The sequence below is a fragment of the Pipistrellus hanaki genome (genome assembly GCF_964339955.1).
Source record: "Pipistrellus hanaki genome assembly, chromosome: 2".
Classification (NCBI taxonomy): Eukaryota; Metazoa; Chordata; class Mammalia; order Chiroptera; family Vespertilionidae; genus Pipistrellus; species Pipistrellus hanaki.
The window spans coordinates 106187967-106212437 of record NC_140504.1 but is presented as its reverse complement, the minus strand read 5'-3'; the positions used below and the strand labels follow the sequence as shown (position 1 = coordinate 106212437).

General features: G+C 51.8%; 1 protein-coding gene across 9 annotated transcripts in view; it reads left to right on the top strand.

Annotated features, from left to right (window-relative positions):
• The window catches only part of FBLN2 (fibulin 2), a 99822-nt gene extending 76343 nt beyond the window's left edge, over window positions 1-23479 (top strand). Inside the window, exons 6-18 of one of the 9 annotated variants that reach the window (XM_084872422.1) lie at window positions 424-627; window positions 1228-1341; window positions 1920-2021; window positions 3970-4110; window positions 8327-8461; window positions 10488-10622; window positions 12248-12391; window positions 12535-12663; window positions 13092-13217; window positions 14589-14705; window positions 15199-15327; window positions 20466-20589; window positions 22622-23479. In XM_084872422.1, the coding sequence (XP_084728548.1) occupies window positions 424-627; window positions 1228-1341; window positions 1920-2021; window positions 3970-4110; window positions 8327-8461; window positions 10488-10622; window positions 12248-12391; window positions 12535-12663; window positions 13092-13217; window positions 14589-14705; window positions 15199-15327; window positions 20466-20589; window positions 22622-22979 (1958 nt within the window). In that variant the 3' untranslated portion in view covers window positions 22980-23479. Of the gene's footprint in view, window positions 1-387; window positions 628-1227; window positions 1342-1919; window positions 2022-3969; window positions 4111-8326; window positions 8462-10487; window positions 10623-12247; window positions 12392-12534; window positions 12664-13091; window positions 13218-14588; window positions 14706-15198; window positions 15328-20465; window positions 20590-22621 lie in introns of all 9 variants that reach the window. The other 8 variants (XM_084872421.1, XM_084872420.1, XM_084872426.1 and 5 more) reach the window with 8 other exon arrangements.
• Window positions 23480-24471: the final 992 nt, after the last annotated feature.

The following is a 24471-nucleotide window of genomic DNA, read 5'->3' as shown; positions in this document are numbered from 1 at the left end:
CTTGCATCGGCTCCCCAATGCAGCCTGGAAGGCATGGGGAGACCTAGTGCTGGGAAAGCCCGAGTGACGGTTCAGATCTTAATCTGATGGAATCCAGTTTTGGGGCCCTTTCTGTTGTTAGGTGTTGTCCTCCCTGATGTCCCTGAGGTCAGAGGTCTGAATCCTATTTATCACTTTAGCCAAAGCTTCCTGAGGGCTTTTGTGGACCTGGCTCTGATGGGTTCACTCTTATTGTTGAGGTTTGTCCACCCACCCATCCTTCATCCATCCATCCACTCATCTTTCATCCATGCACATTGCCTCAACTGGGCATGCAGAGTTCTGATGAGGACCTGCACTGATTTTTGGGGGGCCTGAAGTCTCAACCACCTGCTGGGGCCAGCACAGCTCCCATCATGAGCACTGACTCCTGCCCAGTTTCAGAGGTGCAGTTGGGGAGCCGGGAGGCCCTGTCACTGGGCATGGAGACTGAGGTGCCCAATAGCCTGCCCGGTGATGACCAGGATGAGTGCCTGCTCCTTCCGGGGGAGCTTTGTCAGCACCTCTGCATCAACACTGTGGGCTCTTACCACTGTGCCTGCTTCCCCGGCTTTTCACTGCAAGATGACGGCCGTACCTGCCGCCCAGGTAAGCACCTGGACAGGTAAGCACCTGATCTTGCCAAGCATTGTGGCACTCCAGGGGACTACAGGGTACTTCTCCTGCCACCCCATACATTGGAACCTGCAGGATCCGAGGGTCTCTGGTGGTGGGCCTTGTGAAGCCAGGCAGATAGGCTCCTTTCCGGAACTATCTTCAGGGTACATTCAGTGCCCTGCTCTGGGTTCGGGTGCAGAGCTAGGACTCAAACCACATAGGCTCCCATCAACCTAATCTGTGTCCCCAGTGTGGGGCCCATGGGTGGTTAAGCCACAATAGTTAGTCTAGGAGGTTGCCACAGCCCCAGTCTGGGGGGACTTTCTGCCAGCTTCCAGGAATAGATTTGTCAGTCTAGAAATTCATTCCTCTTTTTCCTTGCCGCCTCTGTCCTAAATATTTTACCTAAAGTGAGATTGCTACCTAACCTACATTGCTTCCTGAACCTCAGTTTCCTCTCCTGTGAAATGGGTGGGGAAGGATTTAAATGAGGCAATTCCTGTCAAGTGCTGGCATGGGGCCTGTTAGAGCCTATGTCCTGGCTGAAGATGTGTGACAGACCTTCCCTCCTATCTGCTCTGCCTGGGACAGACAATGGCCCCCCACAGCCAGCGGCTGCAGAGGAGTCTGCACTGAGGTCAGAACCTTCCCAAGTGGCCCCCAACACCATCCTGCTACCACGGCCACAACCCAACACCTGCAAAGGTAAATTGTGTCTCGGGATTGGTCTGGTCTTCTGCTAGATGGGGTGCTTCTGCTTGGAGGGTTGGTTGGTCTTGCCTATCTGAACTCAGTGTAGTTGAGGAGGTGAGAGTTGTGGGGAGAGACAGCTGGGGTGAGAGAGGATGTGAAAATAAAGGATAGCCTGGGCGATTGTATGTGACCCCAAGCAAGCCAATTAGCTACTTTTTTGGCCTTAGTTCCTGTGAAATTGAGAGGTTACGTTCTTGCTTGTGGAACTGTTGTGCAGACAATAATGTGTAAAAGCTCTTTTTTTCTGCTCCTCTCTTTCTTGGTCCTGCTCTCTGCATCTGCTCTTTATTCTCTTTCTATCTCCACCTCAATCCCATCTCTGTTTCTTGAGGGAAGCTTTGGTGTCCAAGTGGTGGTGGTGGTGGCGGGAGATCTAGTCCATTATCTCAGACACAAGCTGAGGTATGAGCCAATTTAACAGTGAACTTGGAAAAGGGGGCAAGAGTGAGGCTCCTTGGCTCCCAGTCCCTACGCCTGTAGGATAGACAGAAGTGATGAGCCTGCTCTGATTTCTGTGCATTTCCTCTCAGACAATGGGCCTTGCAAACAGGTGTGCAGCATTATTGGAGACACAGCCATGTGCTCCTGCTTTCCCGGCTATGCCATCATGGCGGATGGTGTGTCCTGTGAAGGTGAGTGCCATGGGAGTTACTCTCATACCTGTGCAAACCTGAGTTTCCTACGGTCAGGCCCCCCAGAGATTGAACAAACAGAATGAGGGAGGTGGTCCATATCTAAGACTTAGAAAATTAGTGAGGGAACAGGTTTGGCTGCTTTGATGAAGAGCCCCAAATAGCTTACCGAGAGATTCCTCTCATGTCACCATGTACAGGTGATCTTGCAGTCCAGGGTGGACACACAGATTGGCCAGGACCCCACACCTCTGTTGTTATGTCTGCTGTTCTCTAGAGCAGTGCTTCCCAAACTTGAGCATGCACCAGAGCCAGCTGGAAGCCTGGCGACAGCATGGAGCCTGAGAGTTCTGTAGAATCCCCAGAGAGCTTCATCCAGTAGGTCTGGAGTGGGGCCTGAGAATTTGTATTTCTCACCAGACTCCAACTGCCCTGTCCTTGAAGGTTGCCTGTTTGCATGACCAAAGTCTATTCTGACCACATTGTCCCTGTTCCAGCCATGGGTAGAAAGAGGGAAAGAGGGCATGCACACCCAATTACTGTAGGGCAGGACCTGGAAGTGGCATTCACCCCTTCCATTTGCCGCTGATGGGGAGCAAGACTAGGGAGTAAGAGTCCCAACTGGATGGCATATACTCAGTTCTGTTATTAAAACCAAGGAGGGGAGAGTGGATGTTTGCCATGAACAAAGGGGTTGAAGAGGTTCCAAAAGCATGTCCTTTTCATGCCTTCAACCCTGCTAGGTCTGGATCTTGTCTCAGCGGGGCCTCAGTCAGCCAGCCTTTCTCCTGTGAGATGGGGCATTGGGCCCAACACCTGTTGGGTGGCTTCTACAGTGAATGGTGCCTTGAGAACAACTTGAGAGGCCTCAAGACTGCATCTCTTCATGTCTTGAGTCAGGACAGACATGGAGCAGGCACATGGTCTAACACACACTTCAGTTCAGGTTCAAGTTCAGGAGAGGTATCCCTAGTGAGTTTCGGGGGTACCAGGATTAAGTCTGTCCAGGAAAATGCCATATCCCTGCCAGAAGCAGAAACCCATATCTAAGCCCTTGGCTGAGGCAGTTTTCTGATTTGTATGAAAACCATCCAGTGCCCAGAGAAGACAGGAGGCATGCCCAGGGCACACAGCATGGTGATGACTGGTAGGCCTTGATCTCAGGTGGTAGGGTCAGATCTCAGGTACTCTCTGGGCTTTGTTCCCCATCTCTTGGGGTCTTGAAGACAGAATGTATCTCTCCTGAGCTGGGATTCCCTTGGGCCTAGCCAGGCTGCAGGCCAGTATCTGTGTCTCTCCAGGTCTCTCTCCTCTGCAGAGTCCCCAACAATAAAGGCTGTGGGTTCCAGGCCAGAGGTTGCAGACAGGCATTCTGAGGGTGCAGCTTAGCCAGCAGGGGAGTCCTGCTGAGCTCTATCCTATTTAAAATAATCAAATGAGTTCCCAACCATGAAAACCTCAAGAATTTTTAAAAAAATATCCAGATTTCTGTTTTCAGGGCCCACAGCTCCGTCCCTCTGAATAGAGCACAGGCCCCACAGTGCCTGCAGAGCCTCCTCTGGGTCCTCCTCCCATTATGTTGCCAGCCTGACCTCCAAGCACTTGAGTTTGCAGCCACTGTTTGTGTGGCCCCCAGGCTTCCTGTGAGGATGAGCACCTCGAGGATGTGGGGGCAGACAAACTCTGCCTCTGCCCACTTTGACAGTTGGCAGGCAGGCTGCTTACCCTCTCTGATCCTGACCTTACCACCTGTCCTTCCTGGGATTCTAGCATTGACTGTACAAACTCAGACTTGGGCCCAAAGCCCAGAGGTACCATTGATGGGCTGGGAAGTCCCCAGCTGGTGCCATCCCTCTCTAGGCCTCAGTTTCCCTGACTGTGACTGGATGCTCCGTGACAGGCTATGCCCTCTAATGGCCCTTGTTTTTCCTTCTGCGGCTGTCACTAGACCGAGACGAGTGCCTGCTGGGTGCTCACGATTGTAGCCGGCGACAGTTCTGTGTGAACACCCTGGGATCCTTCTACTGTGTCAACCACACAGTGCTCTGTGCCCAGGGCTTTATCCTCAACGTGCACAGGAAGTGCGTGGGTAAGCGAGAGCCCCTGCTGCCGCTCTGCGCCACACCGAGCCCATCACACATGCTCCAGGGCCTGCCCTCTGCACTTGAGCTCTCAGCACAGCTGGCTCCCCATGTCATGTCCTGCGTGTCCTGGTGTCCTGTCCTGTTTCTCCACTGATGCCCCTGGGAGACTGCTTTCCCCAAGGACCTGCCTGAGAGTCAGAAAACTCTAATTCAGGGGTCCTCAAACTTTTTAAAGTGGGGGCCAGATCACGGTCCCTCAGAGAGCTGGAGGGCCGGACTATATGAACTACTAATTCCTACTGTAACACCTCGGCTGCGCTCACTGCCCAAAAAACCTGGTGGGCCTGATCAGACTCCTCTGCAGGCCGCATGTGGCCCGCGGGCCGTAGTTTGAAGACCCCTGCTGATGTATGACTTGGCTGGGTCACTGGGACAAGGAGGTCAGACCTGTGGCAGCAGGAGAGAGTGTGTGAGATCTGGAGGCAGAGGCCTGGATGTGAAGCAGGACCCTCCAGTATCCCTCTGGCCTTGGATAAATGACGTCCATTTCCAAGCCTCAGTTTATTCATCTCTAAAAAGAAGGCACTGAGGACCCCAATTCTCCTCAGAGATTATATTACCTGTGTATGTGGTATAGCAGAGGCTGGGCATAGTGACCATGTGATGGCAGGTATTGAGATTGCCCTTAGATGTATCCAGACTCCCCTCCAGAGGTGAATGGATAAAGCCATATCTGAAAGACCAGCTTTGCACTCCAGTGTAGTGTTCATTTGCTGTGTTACTATGAGCCATGGGGCTTTCCTCTGAAACTATTTCCTTCCCTCTAACCTCAGAACTTGGAGGACTGCACAGGCTGGTGCCCCATTCCTACCTGCACATGGTGTTTGGTAACAGCTTGTCCTACCTGCCTCGCAGTGCCTGTGTAGCTGGGCGCTGGGGCTCCTAGTGTGCTCTTTGGCCAGCGAGGTGGGTGGACTTGATGTTGACCCATATCTGGAGGAAACGTTATAGACCTGAAGTCACAGGGACTTGGGCAGACTGGGAAGTGCTATGGAAGAGACAGGCCAAGGGAGAGACCATCCTAGCTGTGGGTCTGCACCTGCCTCCTGTTTGCACCTGTCTCCAAGGACAGCGAGGAGTTGCTGGTGGAAGGAACAACTCACACAAAGGTGTGGTATGGTGGTAGGAACAGTGCAGGTGTGATCAGGGCACATATCCAGAGGCCAGTCCGTCGTCCGTGTGTTTAGGGACCATGTACAGGCTGAACATGTTTGTTTCCTCGCCCTCTGCTGCTGGTCTGATAGGCCGTGTGCTGGGCTGTGCAGCCACTGCAGACATGTTTGCCCTGGCCTCCAGCCATTGGCACAACATGTGCCCTCCATGTGCTTGCCAGTGGTTGGGCAGCTCTTCCTGTCTGTGCTGTGTGTGTGCGTGTGTGTGTGTGTGTGTGTGTGTGTGTGTGTGTGTGTGTGTGTTTGGGAAGACGGGTCCCAAGCCTGGCAGCATCCCTCCCAGGATGCCTGCCTGCTTGCCATGGCGACGGGTATAGCTCTGCTGGCAGCCTGGAGAAGAGACAATGTGCCAAAAGAGGTGCTGGGCAGCCAGAAAGCAGGCTCTGGAATTAAAGGAGCAAAGGTCCATTTCATTTAACAAGTTTATTGAGTGCACATTTTCACTCATCTCTTCTCACCTTACTCATCCTGCACAGACTACTCAGGGTCTCTTCTTTGTCCTCCTCGACCACTCACATGTTCATCTTATCTGTTACAATCATTGTTTCCATCATTCTTCATCCACAAATGTGTACTTGTATCTTCTGCAGTTCACTTGTTAGCTCCAGGCATGTTCGTTAACCCCAGCCAGGAGATTGGAAACTGGTGCCCAGATGAAGATAGTGTTTGCTGCAGCCAGACTGCCTGGGTTAAAACCTTGGCTCTGCCACTTTTTAGTCATAAGACTTTAGACATGCCATTTAACCTCTCTGAGCCTCATTTTCCTCCCCTGTGAAATGAGATAGTAATAGCACCCACCTCAAATGGTCACTGTGGAGATTAAATGTATATAATTTACAAGTATTTGATGTCATTATTGTGATTCAATACATGTGTTATACTGAGGCAGCCTGCTCAGGTAGTGAGTTTTCAATTACCAGAGGTAAAGTAGGACAGTGTTGGGTGGTGCCAAGTCCAGAGGACCTGTGATGGACATGTGACCTCTGTGAGCACTCCCCTGTGCCTTGCTGTTTGCCTTTTGTGCCTTGCCCTTTAAAAACTGTCTAGGCTCCTGGGAAAAGTGTCCAAGGTGGACTGGGCTTTGAGAAGATAGGAGGGGAGTAGTTGCCAGCTCTAGGGCCTAGCCCACAGCAGGGGAAAGGGCACAGTTCTGGGCTGGGCCCTCAGGGATCTGTTCTTGCTGCTGCCCGTGTAGACTGTGTGGCTTTGGTCAAGCCACATTCCCTCTGGGAGACCTGTGGCAGAATGACAGTTCCTGTGCACTGCCTGGTGCCTGGCAAGCCTCAGTCAGTGGTGTCTGCTGTTGTTCACACCATGATTCCTCCCAGGTTCTTGGCTCCTGTCTTGGCTCCTGGGCTCCGGTGTCTCTAGGGTCCTGGGAATATGTCTCCCTCTGTTAATCTATCCTGCAAATCAGAAGTTCTTATTTTGCCAACCAAGCCTTCCTTGGAAGCCACTGACCCAGAACTCTTTCTTTTCCTACCCCATCCCCATCCAAACCAGGGTTGGTCTGGCCTTAATCATTTGTTTCCCCTGTGGGTTTGGGAGAGTCTCTTTGCCCACAGACCTGCCTCCCTCCTCTCCACCTGGTCCCATCATCCTTGTGGACTCGGCTCAGATATAGCTCCTCCTGAGCAGAGACTTACAGTAGATGGTGCTCTGCCCTGGGTCTGGTGACAGCTTTCCTCCTGAGTCGCCACCCTGCCTTTCCTGACTGCCCTGCCAGGCTGACAGTTCCTTGAAGGAGGGGGCTGTGGTGACACTCCCACTTGACCACTTTGACCTAGCACCACAGAACAGGCACTAGTAAATGAGTGTCCAGGATTAACAGTCAGTGAATGACTGCCCCCATCAGACACAGCTTGCAGGCTGGCACTGCCATGTGTCTGTGTGTCTTTGCACCAGACCTTTGGTGATGCCAGAGTTGGGAACTCTCCACAGGCTCTCGTCCTTGTTGCTGCTGCTTCTCTCTCCCTTTCCCACTGCTCATCTGGGAACCAATCCTTGGCCTCTTCCTTCTATGCCCTGTCCCCCAGATGAGTCCAGCAGCTGCCCACTCTCAGATTAGTATCTCTATGTAGATCCCTTCAGTCAACTCAGAGGTGTGTCTCCAGCTGCCTCTTGGCTCAAATTCACTGTGGCCTCAGGGCTCTCATCCTTCCCCTGTGAGCCTGCTTCTCCTGGCCACCCTGCCCTAGGTGCTAGTGTTCATGTGTCACCTACTTGGCCAGGAAGCTTTGCAGACATCTTGGCTCCTCTTTTTCTCTCACCTTATCTCAGTTACTGGTAGATCCTGTTGGTCCCATCATCCCTACGTTTTTTAGAACCGACTGCTTTTCTTTGCCTCCTTGTATGGCAGTCCAGCATCTCCTAACAGCTTCCATTTTCATCCTGGAAGTGTTCACACCCAGCCAGCTCCTACTCCCTTCTACATCCCCTAACACTGTTCTCTACCCTGCAGGACACCCATCCTGGCTGGCCCTTGGGCCTGCCTAACGGGCCTCTTCAGTGCCTTGGCATTGGCTCTCTCCTCTGCCTAGAACATCTGCTGGGCTCATTCTGTCACTCCTTCAAATGCTTGCTCTAATGTCCTCTTTCTTTGAGGACCCTTCTCTAATCCTCCTACTTAATGTGGTGAGTGCCCACCCGCCCTCAGCACTCCTCTTCTCCTTCACCCACAGTGCTCATGACTGCCATTCCTATTACACATCTGCTTACACAGCCGTTGGGCCTCCACTTTTTGAGTGTCCCCAGAATGACAGTTTCATCTGTATTGTTCACCATGAATCCCTGGTGCCAAGAACAGTGCTTGTTGGCACATGGCAGGTACTCAGTAAATCTCTGTCTAGTGAATGGATGCTTAGACAGGTGGATGTCAGCACTGTACTACTTTGGGTAGTGAGCACCTTGAGGGCAGTGCTGGCTGCATTCAGCCACCGCCCAGGAAGCACCCAGTATGCAGTCTCTGATGGCATCATTCTCCTTGCAGATATCAACGAATGTGTGACAGACTTGCACACGTGCAGCCGGGGTGAGCACTGCGTGAACACAGTAGGCTCCTTCCGCTGCTACAAGGCTCTCACCTGCCAGCCGGGCTACACTCTCGAGGAAGGCGAGTGTGCAGGTGAGGACAGGTCTGCAGGCCTTCCCCTGATCTGTCGCCTGACCTACTTTCGCCACCCTCCCACCCTGTTCAGACCCACCCCTGACCTGCCCAGAGTCACGCACTCCCAACACTTAGGTTTTATGCCTTTGGAAAGACTCCACAAATGATGGATTTGAGGTAGAGGGGGTTTCTGAGGCCGATGTGGTAGGCTAGGATGTGCTCCGGGCTTTGCTACCATCGCTGGTGTCTGGGTACCACTTATCCCCTTGCCATGCCTCAGTTCCCATTTGTATATTGGAGTGGAGCTCCATAGATGACTTCTATCCATTTTACTGGAAAATTCTAGCTTCCTAGAAAGAGGGAGAAGTTTCACTGAACCTCTTCCTGTGCTTATAGGTTCTGGGTGGCAGGAACATGTGATAGGCATGGTGTCCTTGTTCCTGATCTCCTGATGAGGGACATGAGGCCACACAGGCAAATAAGAAGATGGCAGAGCAGTCATGGCTGGGTGCTCTATTAGTTGGGAATTCAGAGAGGGCCTATGTGGAGGTAAAGTCAGAGTGGAGATCTACATAATGAGAAGCTCTTGGGAAGGGTATTCTAGGCAGGGGAACAGCAAGTGTGAGGTTTTTTTTGAGAGGAGAGAGATTTTGACACAAAAAACAGAAAGAGAATTTCAAGTTTTGTAGCAGGAATGCCAACAGCTTGGAAGGAAGGCACAAGATCCGCAGACCCTGTTAGGAAAGGAGCTTGGAGTCTGTTTCACATGTGATACATTTTGTTTTTAACTGAAAATGTCTAGAAGAACATCACCAGGGAGGACAGACCTCCTGAAACGCTTGTTTGTTACAAGTCCCCGAGGATGATGAGAAGGAGCCCTGAGGTTGGGTGTGAGCTCAGGAAGGTAGATTAATACAGTCCTGTCTGGCTCTAAGTTGATGGTGGAGTTGGAGGTTGGGTGGGCTAGGAGGAGAAATGAGCCCAGCCCCCACTGCCTATCTGAGTGCACACCCGTGACCACCCACAAGGGCAGATACAGATCCAGGGCCAGCTCCTCTGGAAGAAGCCAGGCACCTGGGGAGGAGTGCCACCTCCCTGGACATGCCCCAGCATCCCCTAACCCTCTATCAGCTCAGGCTGCTGGGCTCCGTGGAGTGTGGAAAGGCTGCCTCTCAAGCACCAGGTGGTAATCAGACAGGGGCTGTGCACGTTCATGTCCAGCTGCCTGGAACACAGTACAGGGCCCCCTAGAGACTGGGCTGCTGTGGAAAAGTGGTGGAAGCTTTGGAAAATAGAGAGGGAATGGAAGGACAGAAGACATACAGACTCATGGGCATTGGTCTGGCGGTCAGTGAAGCCTAATGAGTTTTGGCATGCCCTTAATTCTGTGCCACCTTTCTGCTCTGCCTCTTTCCTGGTCTGTAAAAAGCGGTCTGATTGCCTGTTGTGCAGGAATCACAGGAAAGTAGAGGGCCAGTTCTGGGTAAACCAACGAGCACTGTGCAGAGGTGGGGGCCTGTTCACCTGCTCATTGCCATAGTAGGGGCAGCAACTCCATCCAGGTTTGGCAGCTCCACCCTCAGAAGCCATGAGCCTTGCTGCTGCCAACGTCACTTCTAGAGAAGTCTGGGCACATGGCCTTAGGGATCTGAGCTCAGGCCCCCATGTTTGCCTACTCAGGGAAGCTTGGGGCAGTGGTTAAGGGTGCAGGCCCAGCCAGCACCCACTAGCTATGGAATCATGTCTGTGCTTCGGCTCCCCCTGTGTAAGAAGGGGCTTGCCATAGCCCCTACTTCCTAGGGTTGTTGTGAGCATTAAGTTGATAAATACATCTGTGTGCTGGGGACAGTGTCCGGTACCATGGAAGAGCTTAGTAAATATGGCAATGTCATCATTTCATTGTTATTGGGTGTGGGCTGGCAGCAACAGTGCTCTGCCCGATTCCCATGATGCAGAATACCTTAGTAATTATCAAGTTCATGGTTGGATATGTGGGCAAGGGCCCACCAGCCTGCCAGCCCCTGACTCCCTGCCTCTGTGCCAGATGTGGATGAGTGTGAGCTGGGCACACACAACTGCCAGGCAGGCTTCACGTGCCAGAACACCAAGGGCTCCTTCTACTGCCAGGCACGGCGCTGTATGGAGGGCTTTCTCCAGGACCCAGAGGGCAACTGCGTGGGTGAGTGGGGTGGAAAGCGCCCTGCCCTGGGTGTCTTTCGAAAGGGTTGTGGGCCGGGGACTCTGAGGGTTTAGAGAGCAAGGAGATCTGGCTTGCTGTTCTTATTCTCGCCTAGACCCAGGAGTCACCTGCAGATCAGAAGCTCTTTTCCTGAACTGTTAAACCTTGGCTGAGTTACTTCTCTAGTCCTCAGTTAATCCATCTGTGAGGTTGGACTGGATGAATATATATCCAGTTTCTTTCAACCCAGTTAATAGGAAGGATATATTTTATATCTTGACATGACTCGCGTGCGCATACACACACACACACACACACACACACACACACACACGACTGGAACATAAGCCTCACAGAACATTACTGCACGTGGCACAGTAATGGGACCTGGAGGCTGATTGCATGTGTACCCATGGGTTGAGATCTGCAGTTTGACCAGATACTGGCCTCGTAGTCCCCATGTGGATCTGATGAAGTCATCTCTCTTCCACGGCTTCCAAAGAGCCCGTGGTCTGCAGCCTGGAGGCTCCATCCACCCAAGGCTGCTGACCATGAGGCCTGGAGGCAGAGCATCAGTACCACAAAGGACAGGCACCATCAAGGCCACACTCACCTGGGGAGAGAAGACAGAGGGAGGTGGAGAGGCAGGCACTGCGTGGGCCAGCCACTGGTGCACACAGAAATGGCTATGTTACAATACAGCTCTGTCACGGCATGTGGGATGTGTATCCCCATCTTACAGGTGAACACTTCATCTGAAAGCTTTCTTAAGACTCTTTGGGGATCCTTCTAGCCAATTTGGGATGTGGAGCACTTCCTGAGGCACCCCCTTAACAACAATGTCCCAACATTGTCACAGGACATGGGCAACTTCTCAGGACACTTCAAGCTGTGGACATGAGAAGGTTGCTTTGGTTTGCCCTGAGACACCCCAACAGGGTCTGGGCAAGGTGGGGCTGCCCGACTGCATGCATTCCTCAATGATTCACTCACTGACATTTCCTTAGCCACTACTAGATGTCTGGGTGGACAAGACATCTTAGAGGGGAGAGATTAAATAAGCAAACACATTTATACAAGTGGCAGCTATTCAAGGGTGCTTTCCTCAGTAATAAAACAAGTAGGGATATAAGCTAAAGCATTTCTCTACCTGCAGTGGTCAGGCAGGGCATCCCTGAGGAGATGACATTGGGGCAGTGCCTGAGGAAAAAGGGAACCAACCATGAAAATATTAGGAGGTAGTGTGTACCAGAGGAGGGGCGACAGCATGTGCAAAGGCCCTGCTTGGTGCTGTGCCCAGGCCTGGTGGGAGGCCAGCGGGTGAATTTGACAAGCTGGCAGGTTTGGAGAGGCCAGAGATGGGTGTGACTTGCCACAGTTATCCTAGAAGTCAGCCTTGTCTCCCTCCACCCCCTGGCTCTAGCTGCTCTGTTAAAAAGCAACTGGCAGGTGCTTGGGTTCCGAAAATTGGAGCCTTTTGTGCCATGGAACAATCTGACCCCATTCCTAACTTGGGCTGATCTGGAGCCTAGGACTGGCCTCCTCACAGTGAAGCCCTGGACCCAGATGCTGGGACTGGGGAGGGGCTGTGCCAGGCTTCCTGTCACCCATGCCCACTTCTGCAGACATCAACGAGTGTACATCACTGTCTGAACCATGCCGCCCTGGCTTCAGTTGTATTAACACAGTGGGCTCCTACACATGCCAGCGGAACCCACTGCTCTGCAGACGTGGCTACCATGCCAGCCAGGATGGGACCGAATGTGTGGGTAAGGCCAGACAGCTCTCTGTCCCCGCCCCCCCTTCCGCCCTCCCCAGCCAGCCTTGGCCGTCCTGGGTTCCTGGCCTGTGGGAGACCTCTGTAGGGAGCGAGCTTGGGCCTTAGGACGTCTTTCTTACCTTCTCCTGGCAGATGTGAATGAGTGTGAGGCGGGCATGCACCACTGCAGAGAGGGCCAGGTGTGCCACAACCTTCCTGGCTCCTACCGCTGCGACTGCAAAGCCGGCTTTCAGCAGGATGCCTTTGGTCGGGCCTGTGTAGGTAGGTGGAGGCTGGTTGCCAAGACCCCTATCTAGCTCCCTTGAGTGGTGCCTATCTGCCCCAGGCCAGCCTTCTGGCCACCTCTCCCTATCTAAAAGCCCCTACCTACCCTGCCCACTCTGGGCTTGACTGCTCTCCTGCCTCTTGTCTAGCCATGGCTCTGCTCCCTCTGCTCTTCTCAGCCTTGTCCCCTTTGCCCTCTTCTCTTGCCCCTTGCTATGTCTATCTGTCCCTCTGTCTCCAGTCTCCCTCCAACACTCTCACTGCCTTTCTCTCCTGTCCTCAGTCCTTTTGCTCGCGCTTCTCTGTCTGGCTCTCTCCCTATCTCTTCTGGGTCCCTGGATTCCTCTTCTAGTTTCCTCTTATACCGGGGATGGAGGGAGCCAACTTCCGGGAGTTGCCCACCCGCCTTTGCGGCCTGCCCACAGATGTGAATGAATGCTGGACTTCCCCTGGCCGCCTATGCCAGCACACATGCGAGAACACACTTGGCTCTTACCGCTGTTCCTGCGCCTCCGGCTTCCAGCTGGCTGCTGATGGCAAGCACTGCAAAGGTACTGCTGACCCAACCCTCTTCCCCAGCCCTCCTCACTTTGCTCCTGGGGAGGAGAATCTGATGAGAACCTTGGGGAAGCTGTGCACCTCTCTCTGACCACTGGGCCTGGCAAAGGAGCTTGCCCTGCCATGGATCAGGACCAGGCCAGGACAGAGGCCCAGCTGTATCAGACAGCATCTGAATGGACTCCCAAACCTGACCTCCTTCTCACTCATTCACTCATTTGTATTATAATCACATGTGAGCACCTCCTGTGCCTGGCTGTTGTAGGGATGAAGGCTCTTCCTCTGAGGCATTGCCGTGGTCATTCATTCATTTTATGGCTCTTAAGCCTTCACACACCCCATCCCTACCTAATGCCCTTTCTCCACTGCTCTATTGGCTGATGTTAGAACCTCAGAGATGAAACCAGTGTGGCCTCTGGGCCTGGAAGCTTAGAGCTTGGTAGAGGAGGTCATTCTATGTGTTGTGAGGTCCTGAAGATCTAGATGGGAATCAGTTGCCTGCAAGGCCCTGCCCAATCTGATTTTCCTCCTCCCACTCCCTGCACTCACTCTGTTCTGACCACACCCACTGGACCTTGAGGACAACACGCATGCGCCAAGTGCCATGTGCCATCTCAGGGTCATTGCTCTGCCTAAAATGCTTCCCTCGATGCCCACATGGTTTCAAAATTGCAGCCCTCCCAGATACAGTCCCTGCTTCATTCTCTGCTCTTTCTCTGTAGCTCTTGCTACCTTTTGACACACGGGTTATCCTGCTCATTTAATTAGCTCCATCTCTCCTCCGTTCCTCTGCAGCATAATCAGTGGGACTTTATTCCTCTTCTTCATGGCAACATGCCCAGTGCCAGCAGTTCTTAGCTGGGTGAATGAAAGACCCATCTTGCCCGCAGAGTCCAGTCGGTGTTTCATCGAAGCCTGGAGGCGACCCTTCACTCATTGTTCTGTCCACATTCTCCTGCACATCAGCACTTGCACCTCCTCTCCCCCATGCAGTGGCTGATGTTAGAGGCCTGAGGGGTTCCTTGTTAGCACCTGGGTGACACTTGGAGAGCCATGTGTGTCATGTGCTGAGGACCCTCAGTAGAGAAGCATCTAGTTCCTGACCAGGGATCTGAGTCCAACCTGTGGCTGCTTCTTCCAGGCAGCAGGTCAGGCCAGGACTCCATAGTAAGTCCAGCCCTGCCCCTGACCAGCTGCCTGCCCCAGGTGAGCCACTTGTCCTTACCTGGGCCTCTGATTCCTCATTTGCTCAAGGGGTGGCTGGAAATAATGCTCTCTCAAGAAACACCCCAGGTGAGCCTGGAGTCTGGTTCTCATCTATGGGTTAGGGAATTTCACTGTGACCGCCACTGGTCTCCCTATAGATGTGAACGAGTGTGAGGCCCAGCGCTGCAGCCAGGAGTGTGCCAACATCTATGGCTCCTACCAGTGCTACTGTCGCCAAGGTTACCAGTTGGCCGAGGATGGGCACACCTGCACAGGTACCTCAGCTCTGCCCAGGGACCCTTCCTGAGAGGCACCCCTTCCCTGACTACCTGGTTCTCAGAGAGTCTCTGCTTGGCCAGGGATACAGAGGACACTCAGAGGCTTTAGTATCAAATCAGAGTTGGAATCCAATCCCTGTGACCTCTGGCTGTGTGACCTTGGGAAGATGCTTTCTGAGTCTAACCTTAGGCTCCTCCCCTGCAAAGTGGAGACTTGGTCCTGACCTGAGTGGGATGAAGGGTTCAGTTGAACGTGCCCAGACCTGTGTTTTGTACATGATTATTCCTTAGCTGGTAGTATGTGTGTAGCAGCCCCAGGGAGCAAGCACTAGAATGGGAGTCCTCTTTTTGCTGTGTGGCTTTGGGCAAGTCACTTCCTCTCTCTGAGCCCTGTTGTCCTCCTCTGTAAGATGGACCCCTGAGTTCACATGGCTGTGAGTGGCTGGGCCCTGCCTTGGGCAGAGTCACAGAGTGAACCTCTCTCTGGCAGACATCGACGAGTGTGCTCAGGGTGCTGGCATCCTTTGTGCCTTCCGCTGTATCAACGTACCAGGGAGCTACCAGTGTGCATGCCCAGAGAGGGGCTATACCATGATGGCCAACGGCAGGTCGTGCAAGGGTAAGCAAGGGGTCCCCGTCCACCAGAGCCTCAGCCAGGACCCTAACAGATTTAGAAAACCTCATACAGCATTCTGTGCACTTGGAGCTCTGACACTAAGGGCATAGTACAGAATGGCCAGTGCCTCTGCTGATCTGTGGCTGGGATGGGAAAGGTGACAATCTTTCTGCTTCTTAACCCAGCTTAGAATTTTCCAGACTTGAACTCAGCTCTGGGCCTTGCCCTAGGAGCAGGACAGAGATCCTGTGGGTGGTTAGAGACCTGTCTAGTGAGAAGTCTGCAGAAGAACAGCCTCAGGGGTCCCAGTCTCTGTTCCCAAGTGTTCAAGATGCTATTCAGGCCAGCCAGGTCTTTGTACTCAGAGGATGAGGTGGGTCCCCTAAGATAGGCAAAGGGATCACAGAGAGGCTTATCCCAGAACCACATGCTGAAAAGACTCCCCTGTCAGAGGTATACAGGGCTGGGAAGGGATACAGAGGAGAACATGGGCTCCCTGGCACTGGAGACATGCAGAGAGGGTCTGGGCAGTCACCTGTTAAATGTGCAATCGAGGAACTTCTTCCCTGGATGGGAAACCAGGTTCTGAGACATCTAATCTTCTAAGTTGGAGAGCTATGATCTTTAGTTCCATCAGAATATACTGAGGCCATCAAATTCTGGCAAGTGACCAGTGCAAGGTGGAACGGTCTGGAATCCACGTGGGGCAGGTTATAACAGCAGCACTGGCAACCTCCCTGGGAAAACCAACCATGTTCAATAGGTGCTCATGAACATGCTACTGAGCTCCTCGGAGCATGGCCACCTGTGCCTCCTGGCATGCATGACCAAGTCTTTCCAGGCGGTGGTGTCTATAAGTGAATCCTGAGATCAAATTCGTAGGTCTCAGCCAGCCGTGTGTGTGTGTGTGTGTGTGTGTGTGTGTGTGTGTGTAGAGTAGAATATAGAATCAAGTAGGGTGGAATAGACGTGAGGTATGTCAGAGTGCACTGTGCCCATAAGGCTTGTTTCAGTTCACATATGTGCCCTTAGTCCCAGTGCAAAAGGATTCTTTACTATAGGTTGATGTAAATTAATAATAATAAATTAAAAGGTTCTGAGAGAAAACAGGTAAATTAGGACTTGGAGGCCTGTTGGACTCACTCATAGAAGCTGACCTCAGCCTCCCTGCCTGGCTGCTAATCACACTGCTTTTTAATTTAAAAAATAATTGGTATAGACTTCATAAAAGGTAGGGATTTCACCCACCATAAACTGAGCTGTGTGGAAAATACTGTATTCCCAGAATATGACTTCATTCTTGAGATCGAGGCTCTGTCTGTAAGGGAAAAAAAGTGTGGTCACTTCTAAGAAGGTTGTCAGAACCGAGTGACTTTTGCTCTTGATGGCAATTCAGGTTGAAAACCTGGTTACATTTAAGACTGTCTCTCCTTGGCCCCTCCTCCCTGGCATGCTAGCCAGGGTCAGAGGAGTGCCCAGATGTCCAAGGTACCTGTGCTATACCAGAGGACTCACTAGTCCCAGGCTGTGCTGATCTTGCCCTTTTGTCCCCTCACACCATAACCAGTGGCCCACTTCTATGAGAAGCAAAAGAGCTGGTGAGGCGCAGGTCTCCTCTGTAGTCCAAGCTGCATCATCAGCCACCACCGGAAGGTCCTCCACACATGACACTTTTATTTTCTGTCCAAACTTTTTGCTGAAAGAGCCTGCTGTCACAGTTGGACGGGGCAGAGCTCGAATACTGGTTCTACCTGGTCATGTCTGCTTCCCAAGTCATGTCTATGTGGTGCCGTGTCTGTGGCCACTGACCTTTGAGCTGAGCAGTTGCTCCTTTGTGCTCCCTGGTCCTGTTCTGACTTGGACTAGGCACTGAGTCTCAGGGCTCCAGTGCGGGGAGGCCTAGGGCAGTGTGTGCTGGCCAGTGTCCCATGTCAGCACCTGTCTTCCTGAATAAGGAAGTGGAAAGAAAGAGGTTAGGGCATGAGACTCAGCCCATCTCTGGAATATGTGTTGAGGGAAGGGCCTTGACAGTATTTGCTAGCATGTGGAGTGGTGCCTAGCATATGATAGGTGCTCACCAGGACCAGCCTTGGGGGCTTTGTGATCAACTTTGACAGATCATATTCCCATAGCTGACACCACTTATGTGGTCTAACCCCTATAATAACCACTTAATAAACCGCCCACCCCCCCCCCCAAAAAAAAAAAAAAAAAAAAGAAAGAGAGAAAGAAAGAAAGAAAGAAAGAAAGAAAGAAAGAAAGAAAGAAAGAAAGAAAGAATGACCCAAATCTGGGTCAACTGTGAGGAGCCAATGGCTGCCTAAGAGCAGAGCTTTTGATACTGACTGGCATAGAAATTGACAAATCAGAACCAAATTGGCTGTCAGAGGAGGAAAGTTGGGTCGAGATCAGGCCTGCAGGGGAGGGCAGTTGGGGGGCAAAATCAGGCCAGCAGGGGAGGACAGTTAGGGACAAGATCAGGCCGCAGGGGAAGGCAGTTGGGGGCAAGATCAGGCTGACAGGGGAGGGCAGTTGGGAGCAACCAGGCAGGCAGGCAGGCAGAAGCAGTTGGGGGTGAGATCAGGCCAGCAGGAGAGGGCAGTTGGGATGAGATCAGGCTGGCAGGGGAGGGCAGTTAGGGGCGATCAGGCAGGCAGTCAGGTGAGCAGTTAGGAGCCAGCAGTCCCAAATTAGGGATTGGGCTTAAACCAGCAGTTGGACATCCCCCAAGGGGTCTCTTATTGGAAAATGTGCAGGCTGGGCTGAGGCAACCTCCCCTTCCGTGCACAAATTTCGTGCACCGGGGCACTAGTAATTAATAATAATGCAGGAGTAAACTCTTTTGTTTAGTCACAACTATAGATCTACTCTTTGCCCCACCCTATATACATAGAATATAGTATTAACTAAAATCATGGGGAAAATAACCTGGAATCCTGCTTTCTTAGTGTATGTGAAGCTTTTACCAGCATTCACCTCAATATGGGCAAGCTTTTAGCAATGCTGTTAGCCCGCTGACTCAGTCCCCCATTTCTGCATGTCTGCTGTGGCATTGCCACCCTGATGGGGCTACAGTGGCGCCCCTTGGTGTCCGGCCCTATTGGGCTCTCCCTTTGACTTCAGCTCTCCAGGAGAGGCTTCAGGGTCAAAGCCCTGCAAATGCCAGGGGCCTTGTAGCACCAAAAGGCAAGGACCCTAGGGTCCTAGGGAAGTCTTGCAACAGCTTCCCCAGCCACTAACCCTTGGGCTCTTTCTGAACACATCTGTTAATAGGGCCAGGGCAGCAGTAAGAAGCTGCTCCCACCCTGTTCCTGCTCCACCCCACTGGGCTTCAGGGTCAGCCCCTCCTGCTCCCTCTTTGGTGGCCAGCGGTGTCGAGTGAGGAAAGGAGGAGGCCATCCCTACGTGTACATTCAATTATTGAATCATCAGGGCAGCAACCACACCCATCCTGGCCCCACCACCTCTGGCCGCCTGCCATGTTTTCCTCCCAGATTGGGATCATGACATAGTTGGCAGGGAAGGAAAGTGGGGCTTGATGAGATGAATAGTGTGAGATGGTTTGAATTGTGAAGCATGGTAGACAGAGCCTAGAGTGAAGCAGGCAGAGTCCAGCCAAGGCCCTGCCCTTCCTGCAACTCTATGACCCTGGGCACGTTTGTGCAGGGGAGGTGATCCCACACCTGCCTCAGGGGGTATGAGGATAGAGGGATAAGTAAGGGTGGCATGCCTTGAGCATTGAATGGACATAAGGTGGTAAACTTGGGGTACAAATTGGCTATTGCTGTCAGTACTTTTATGTTGTGGTTGCTATTGTTAGGAGTCAGTTTGGCATCATGACTGGGTCTCACATTTTGGCATTAGGTGGACCTGGCTTCAGCCCCAGCTGCTGTGCTGTTGTGACCTTGAGCAAGGTCACATCCCTCTCAGATTTTCAGTTTCCTCCTTTGGGAGGCCAGTGATTCTTACCCCAGTGGGCTGGTAGGAGGGTTGGGTGAGAAGAATCCCTAAATGAGGTCAGTCTGGAGGACTGGAGAACAAATCTGCAGTCTTCCAGGGAAGTGCCTGGCAGCCCACGAAGCCTCCACCTGGCACAGCCTTGGGCCTGCTGAAGCTGTCCTCTTTGAGCTGAGTGACTGATCTGTACATGAAGGTCTCTGGAACCCATTTACTTAATCCATGAGTCATTTGTGGAGCACACACACACACACACACACACACACACACACACACACGCACACCTCATGCTTGCTTCTCTGAGTGTTCCTTAGAGAGATTTACCCATGTGTTCGTGTGTTTGTGTTTTAGGTGTGTATGTGTGTCTGTGTGGGTGTGCTTAAGCACATGTGGTTGCCCAACCATGTGCACAGGAAGCATGAGCATGTCTGTGCAGTTTATGGGGCATTTGTGTCTGTGAATTCGGAGTCTATTTACAGCTGATGAATCTTGAACTTCCATCCAACAATACATGGAGAGTACATGCTCTGTTGGCCCTCTGCTGGGCTGGGGGCACCACAGGACTGAGGAAAACCCTCTCCCGCTGCCCTACTGGAGCCCACACTGAGGCCAGGGAGGGTGGAAATTAAACAGACAAACAAAATATGTAGGTGTGTTTGAAAGCAGGACTAGCAGTACAAGGAGAATAATATAGCTTGAAATGGAGGGTCATGGGGGATAGTTAGGGAGAACATCCTGTAGGGTCTGACCCTGAGCTGAGACCTGAAATTGAGAAGGAACCAACCATGGGAAGATGTGAGGAAAGTGTTGCAGCAGTGGAAACAGCATGTGCAAAGGCCCTGAGGTGGGACAAGGGTCAGGGCATTGGGGAAGCTTAGAGGGATCTAGCAGAACTGTAGCCCGAATGGAAGGAGAGGGGTTGCACTGTAGGGCTTGGTGTCAGTGGGAGCATGGGGAGCCCTCAGTGATCATGACAAAAGATCATTTTAAAGCCAGGTCCTCTGGCTGCTTGCTGTGCATGGAGGGGACTGGATGGGATGTGAATGACATAGCCTAGAACTGTGAGCTGTAGTCTTGCAGTCAGGAAGAGCTGCTCTGAGGCCCAGGCCTCAGCTTGGGTGATTCAGACAAGGGTCCCCAGCTGTGGGGAAATCCCTCCCATGACTTTCCTCTCCTCCCCTCAGACTTGGATGAGTGTGCACTGGGCACCCACAACTGTTCTGAGGCCGAGACCTGCCACAACATCGAGGGCAGCTTCCGCTGCCTGCTCTTCGAGTGTCCTCATAACTACATTAGAGTCTCTGAAACGTGAGTGTCTCCACCCCAGCCCTTGGCCCAGGAACCCTGCACAGATACCATGCTGCCCAGGGGAGAGGCCAAGAGGCCGTGGCCCCTGCCTTAACCACCTCCTGCTCTTCACCTGCCCCCACTGCAGAGTCTATAGTCAAATTGACCACAAATTGACCACAAATGGCACAAATGAAAGCACCTTCCAGAAAGTTCAGAGTCTAGAGAATGAAGAGAAGGTGCATAGAAAATCTCTCTCCCTATCTTTCTCACACATGCACATACATGCCACGTTTGTTATTTATTGCTGTGTAACAGGTTATCCTAACACTTAGCACCTTAATCTGACAACCAGTTATTCTTTAAATAATTTTGGAAAATCAAGAATCCCAGGATCAGCTTAGCTGGATGGTTCTGGCTCAGGGTCACATGGGGCTGCAAAATCCAACATCCAATCACGTGGTTCTGGTCAAGAGGTCTCAGCTCCTCACCATGTGGGCCTGTCCATGGATATGTCTTCCCCAGCACAGGTCATTGAGAGAGTGAGGGACATTTTGCAAAAGTGCTTATAAAAACATTCAAATAATAGGCCCTGGCCAGTGTGGCTCTATAATTAGAGCATTGGCCCATGGACCAAAGGGTTTTGGGTTTGATTCCCAGTCAAGGGCATGTACTTGGGTTACAGGTTCAATCTCCAGCCCCAGTTGGGGTGCCTGAAGGAGGCAACCAATCAATGTTTCTTTCTCATGTTCGTTTCTCTTTCCCTTTCTCTAAAAAAAAAAAAAAAAAAAAAAAAAAAAAAAAAAATTAATGGAAAAAACATCTTTTGGTGAGGATTAACAAAAAAAAAATTTCAAACAATAAAAGTGTGCCAACCAAAGTTGCTCAACAGATCATACAGTTGCTGACTGGTTGGAGTGTGTCCATTTTCTCTTTGGTCTGAACATAAAGTGCACACAGCTGCCCTGTCCCTGATGCACTCAGCCATTCTCATCTCTTGCAGCTCTTGTGTCTGTATGTAGCCTGTCCCAACTGGGGTTTCCTGCATGCATCCATCTATAATTCATTTACTGCTGTCCTGCTGACAGTTTCCTATTTTCCACTATTATACCTGGGGAATGTCCATGTGCATGTGAGTTGGGACATTTTAGGGAGTATGTCTAGGGGACCCTGGGCAAGTGACCTTCCTTCTCTGGGTCCTAGCTGCCTCATCTGCAGCATGGGAGTGATAGCAGCACTGTGGGTTGATGTGAGCATCAGATGAATGAAGATGTAAGTTTCACACAGTGGATGGCATGGTATAAATGCCATGTCTGTGCTACTGGCTGTATTGCTCCTGGGCTGGCCTTGTGCTGTGGCCTTCTGCTCAGAAGGTCTCTAGAGTTTCTGAGCCTTGGTGCCTAAACAGAATCCCATTTTGGAAGTAGAGAGTTTTTATATTGCTCTAACAATGGAGATGCCGGTGGCTCAGAGGGCCAAGATGAGGTCAGATTGTTGCTATGCTTAAAAATTGAGGCCTTGGCCCCCTAGGGTTTGGCTTTGTCACCACCCTCATCCAGGAGTGCTGGTCTTGAGGCTTCTACCTGAAAAATGGCAGGGCATCCCAACTCAAAGGAGGAAATGGCCCAGAAGCAGTCAATTAATAGAAGAAAAGAAATTTGGAAAACGATTGCAATAATAAAATCACTCTGGCCTGGGAATCTATTCCAATGGACAGTGTGCCAGTAAAGAAAAGGCAGAGAGGAAGGAGCATAGGGGTGCACCAGAGCTGCTAGAGAGCTGTGCCAGGCACTGTAGAGGGCGCTGCATGTGTATAAACTTACTCCACACTCATCCTCTCTCCCAAGAAAATAATCTTACAGATGAGGAAGCTGAGACCCGCATAGTAAGGAGACTTAGCAGATGCTACAAGGCTACTAAGAGTAGAGCTGAGGCCAGCTGGCCCTTGAGCCTGCCTCCACCATATCCAGGATGGTGGACAGCAGGGGTGGGAGAGCCCAGGATAGTTGTTTGGGAGCCCTGGCCCTCTGACCAAGCCCTGTGCATCCTGCAGGAAATGTGAGCGCACCACGTGCCATGACTTTTTGGAGTGCCAGAGCTCGCCAGCTCACATCACGTACTATCAGCTCAACTTCCAAACTGGCCTCCTGGTACCGGCTCACATCTTTCGCATCAGCCCAATGCCCGCCTTTGCAGGGGACACGATTGCCCTCACCATCACCAGAGGCAACGAGGAGGGCTACTTCGGCACACGCCGGCTCAATGCCTACACAGGTGTTGTCTACCTGCAGCGTTCAGTGCGTGAGCCCCGGGACTTCGCCCTGGATGTGGAGATGAAGCTCTGGCGGCAGGGCTCTGTCACCACCTTCCTGGCCAAGATGCATGTCTTCTTTACCACTTTTGCCCTGTGAAATGCCTGCCTGAGTGACTGTGCAGGTCTGCAGCACTTGGGTGCCCCTGATGGTCCCTGTGCCACCCTCCATACCACTCTCCAGTGCACCTCTTTCTTTGGGTGCTCAGCACCGTGTGGGTGGGGCCTGGTTTGCTACAACTGGAAAATAGCCTAATTTTGCTAAATGGATTCCTCTCAGGTTTCTGGGAGGGATCTTGGCAGCAGGAGGTCAAGAGCAGCTCAAGGTCACTTCAGGTGTCTGTGGGTGGAGTGAGAGGACCAAAGGCTATATGACGATTAATGGCGGGAAACAGACCATGCGGGGCTTTGGACTCAACTGGATGGCCTGTCCCCAAAGTTGACATTCTATTTCATGTTTCACTGTGATTACTTTTCACTTTAAAAAACCATCTTAAGTGTTTTTGTTTAATTATAAAAGTAGTACATACATACTGCAAACATTCTCAAGTAGTACAAAAAGGTTATAAAGTAAAAAGTGACAAAAGAAAAATCCTTATTTCTGTCAAGTGTTTGAATCTGATGGTGTGTCTGAGGGTCCTGGGTCCCAGCCTGGGTGTTGAGTCAGTTTGTTCACTAAGAACCTCCTTGATGTCTGATGAAAGGAATAACTCCAAACTAGGAGTCCCATTGAGATGACAAGTTTGTGGTGTAAACTTGCTGGCGTTCTGGTCCTGTCTTGTTTCACCAATGCTTCTCCCTCCTTTCCCCTTTTCTTCTTCTCTTTCCCCAGTGTGGCCCTCAGCTGGTGTGTCACCTCCCAAAGTGTGGCCCTAGGTTGGTATGTCATATCCCCAAGTGTGTCCCCCAACTGGTGTGTCATCTCCCCAAGTGTGGCCCTCAGGTAATATGTCACTTTGGATATTGCTGAGAAACTCCAGTACTGATCCCTCTTGCTAAGGCCTATACACATCAGGTCAGGCAGAGGCCTTGGGCAGGATCCTGAGAGATGAGAGAATTCATTTTTCTTCTGCACTGTACACTGGGGGCTCTTTGAGGCTGCTGTAAGGAGGAGGCCTCAGGTTTGGAGAATCCCCAAACACACACTTGCTACTGCTCTTGGCCCTGTCTCTAAAGCAGGGATTCCAGCTGTGAGAAGTGTGTGGTTCTGTGGGCCTGTGTGTAGTGGACATAGTGGACATCAGCTGGTGTTGAAAAATGGAACAGGACACTGTCAGTACTCTATCCCTGATGAAGAAGGCATGGTCAGGAAACAGCAGTGCATGTGTCACACCCCCAATGCCACTGTCCCAGGGCCTTCTCCCAGCTTACAAGTGCTCCCCATGGGCCCTCGGTCAACTGACATCACTCCCAGGATTTCATCTATCTCTGGGGGTAGCCCCTATGTTTCTCTCCAGGATGCTATGCCCATGGAATCAGCACAGTCTAGCTTGGCACCAGCTCATCTGAGGCTCTCCTTATGTGAGAGTTTTCAATGTTCAGTGATTCTAGGCTGCAAGGAGCTGGACATGCTACAGTTTGGAGAACAAGTG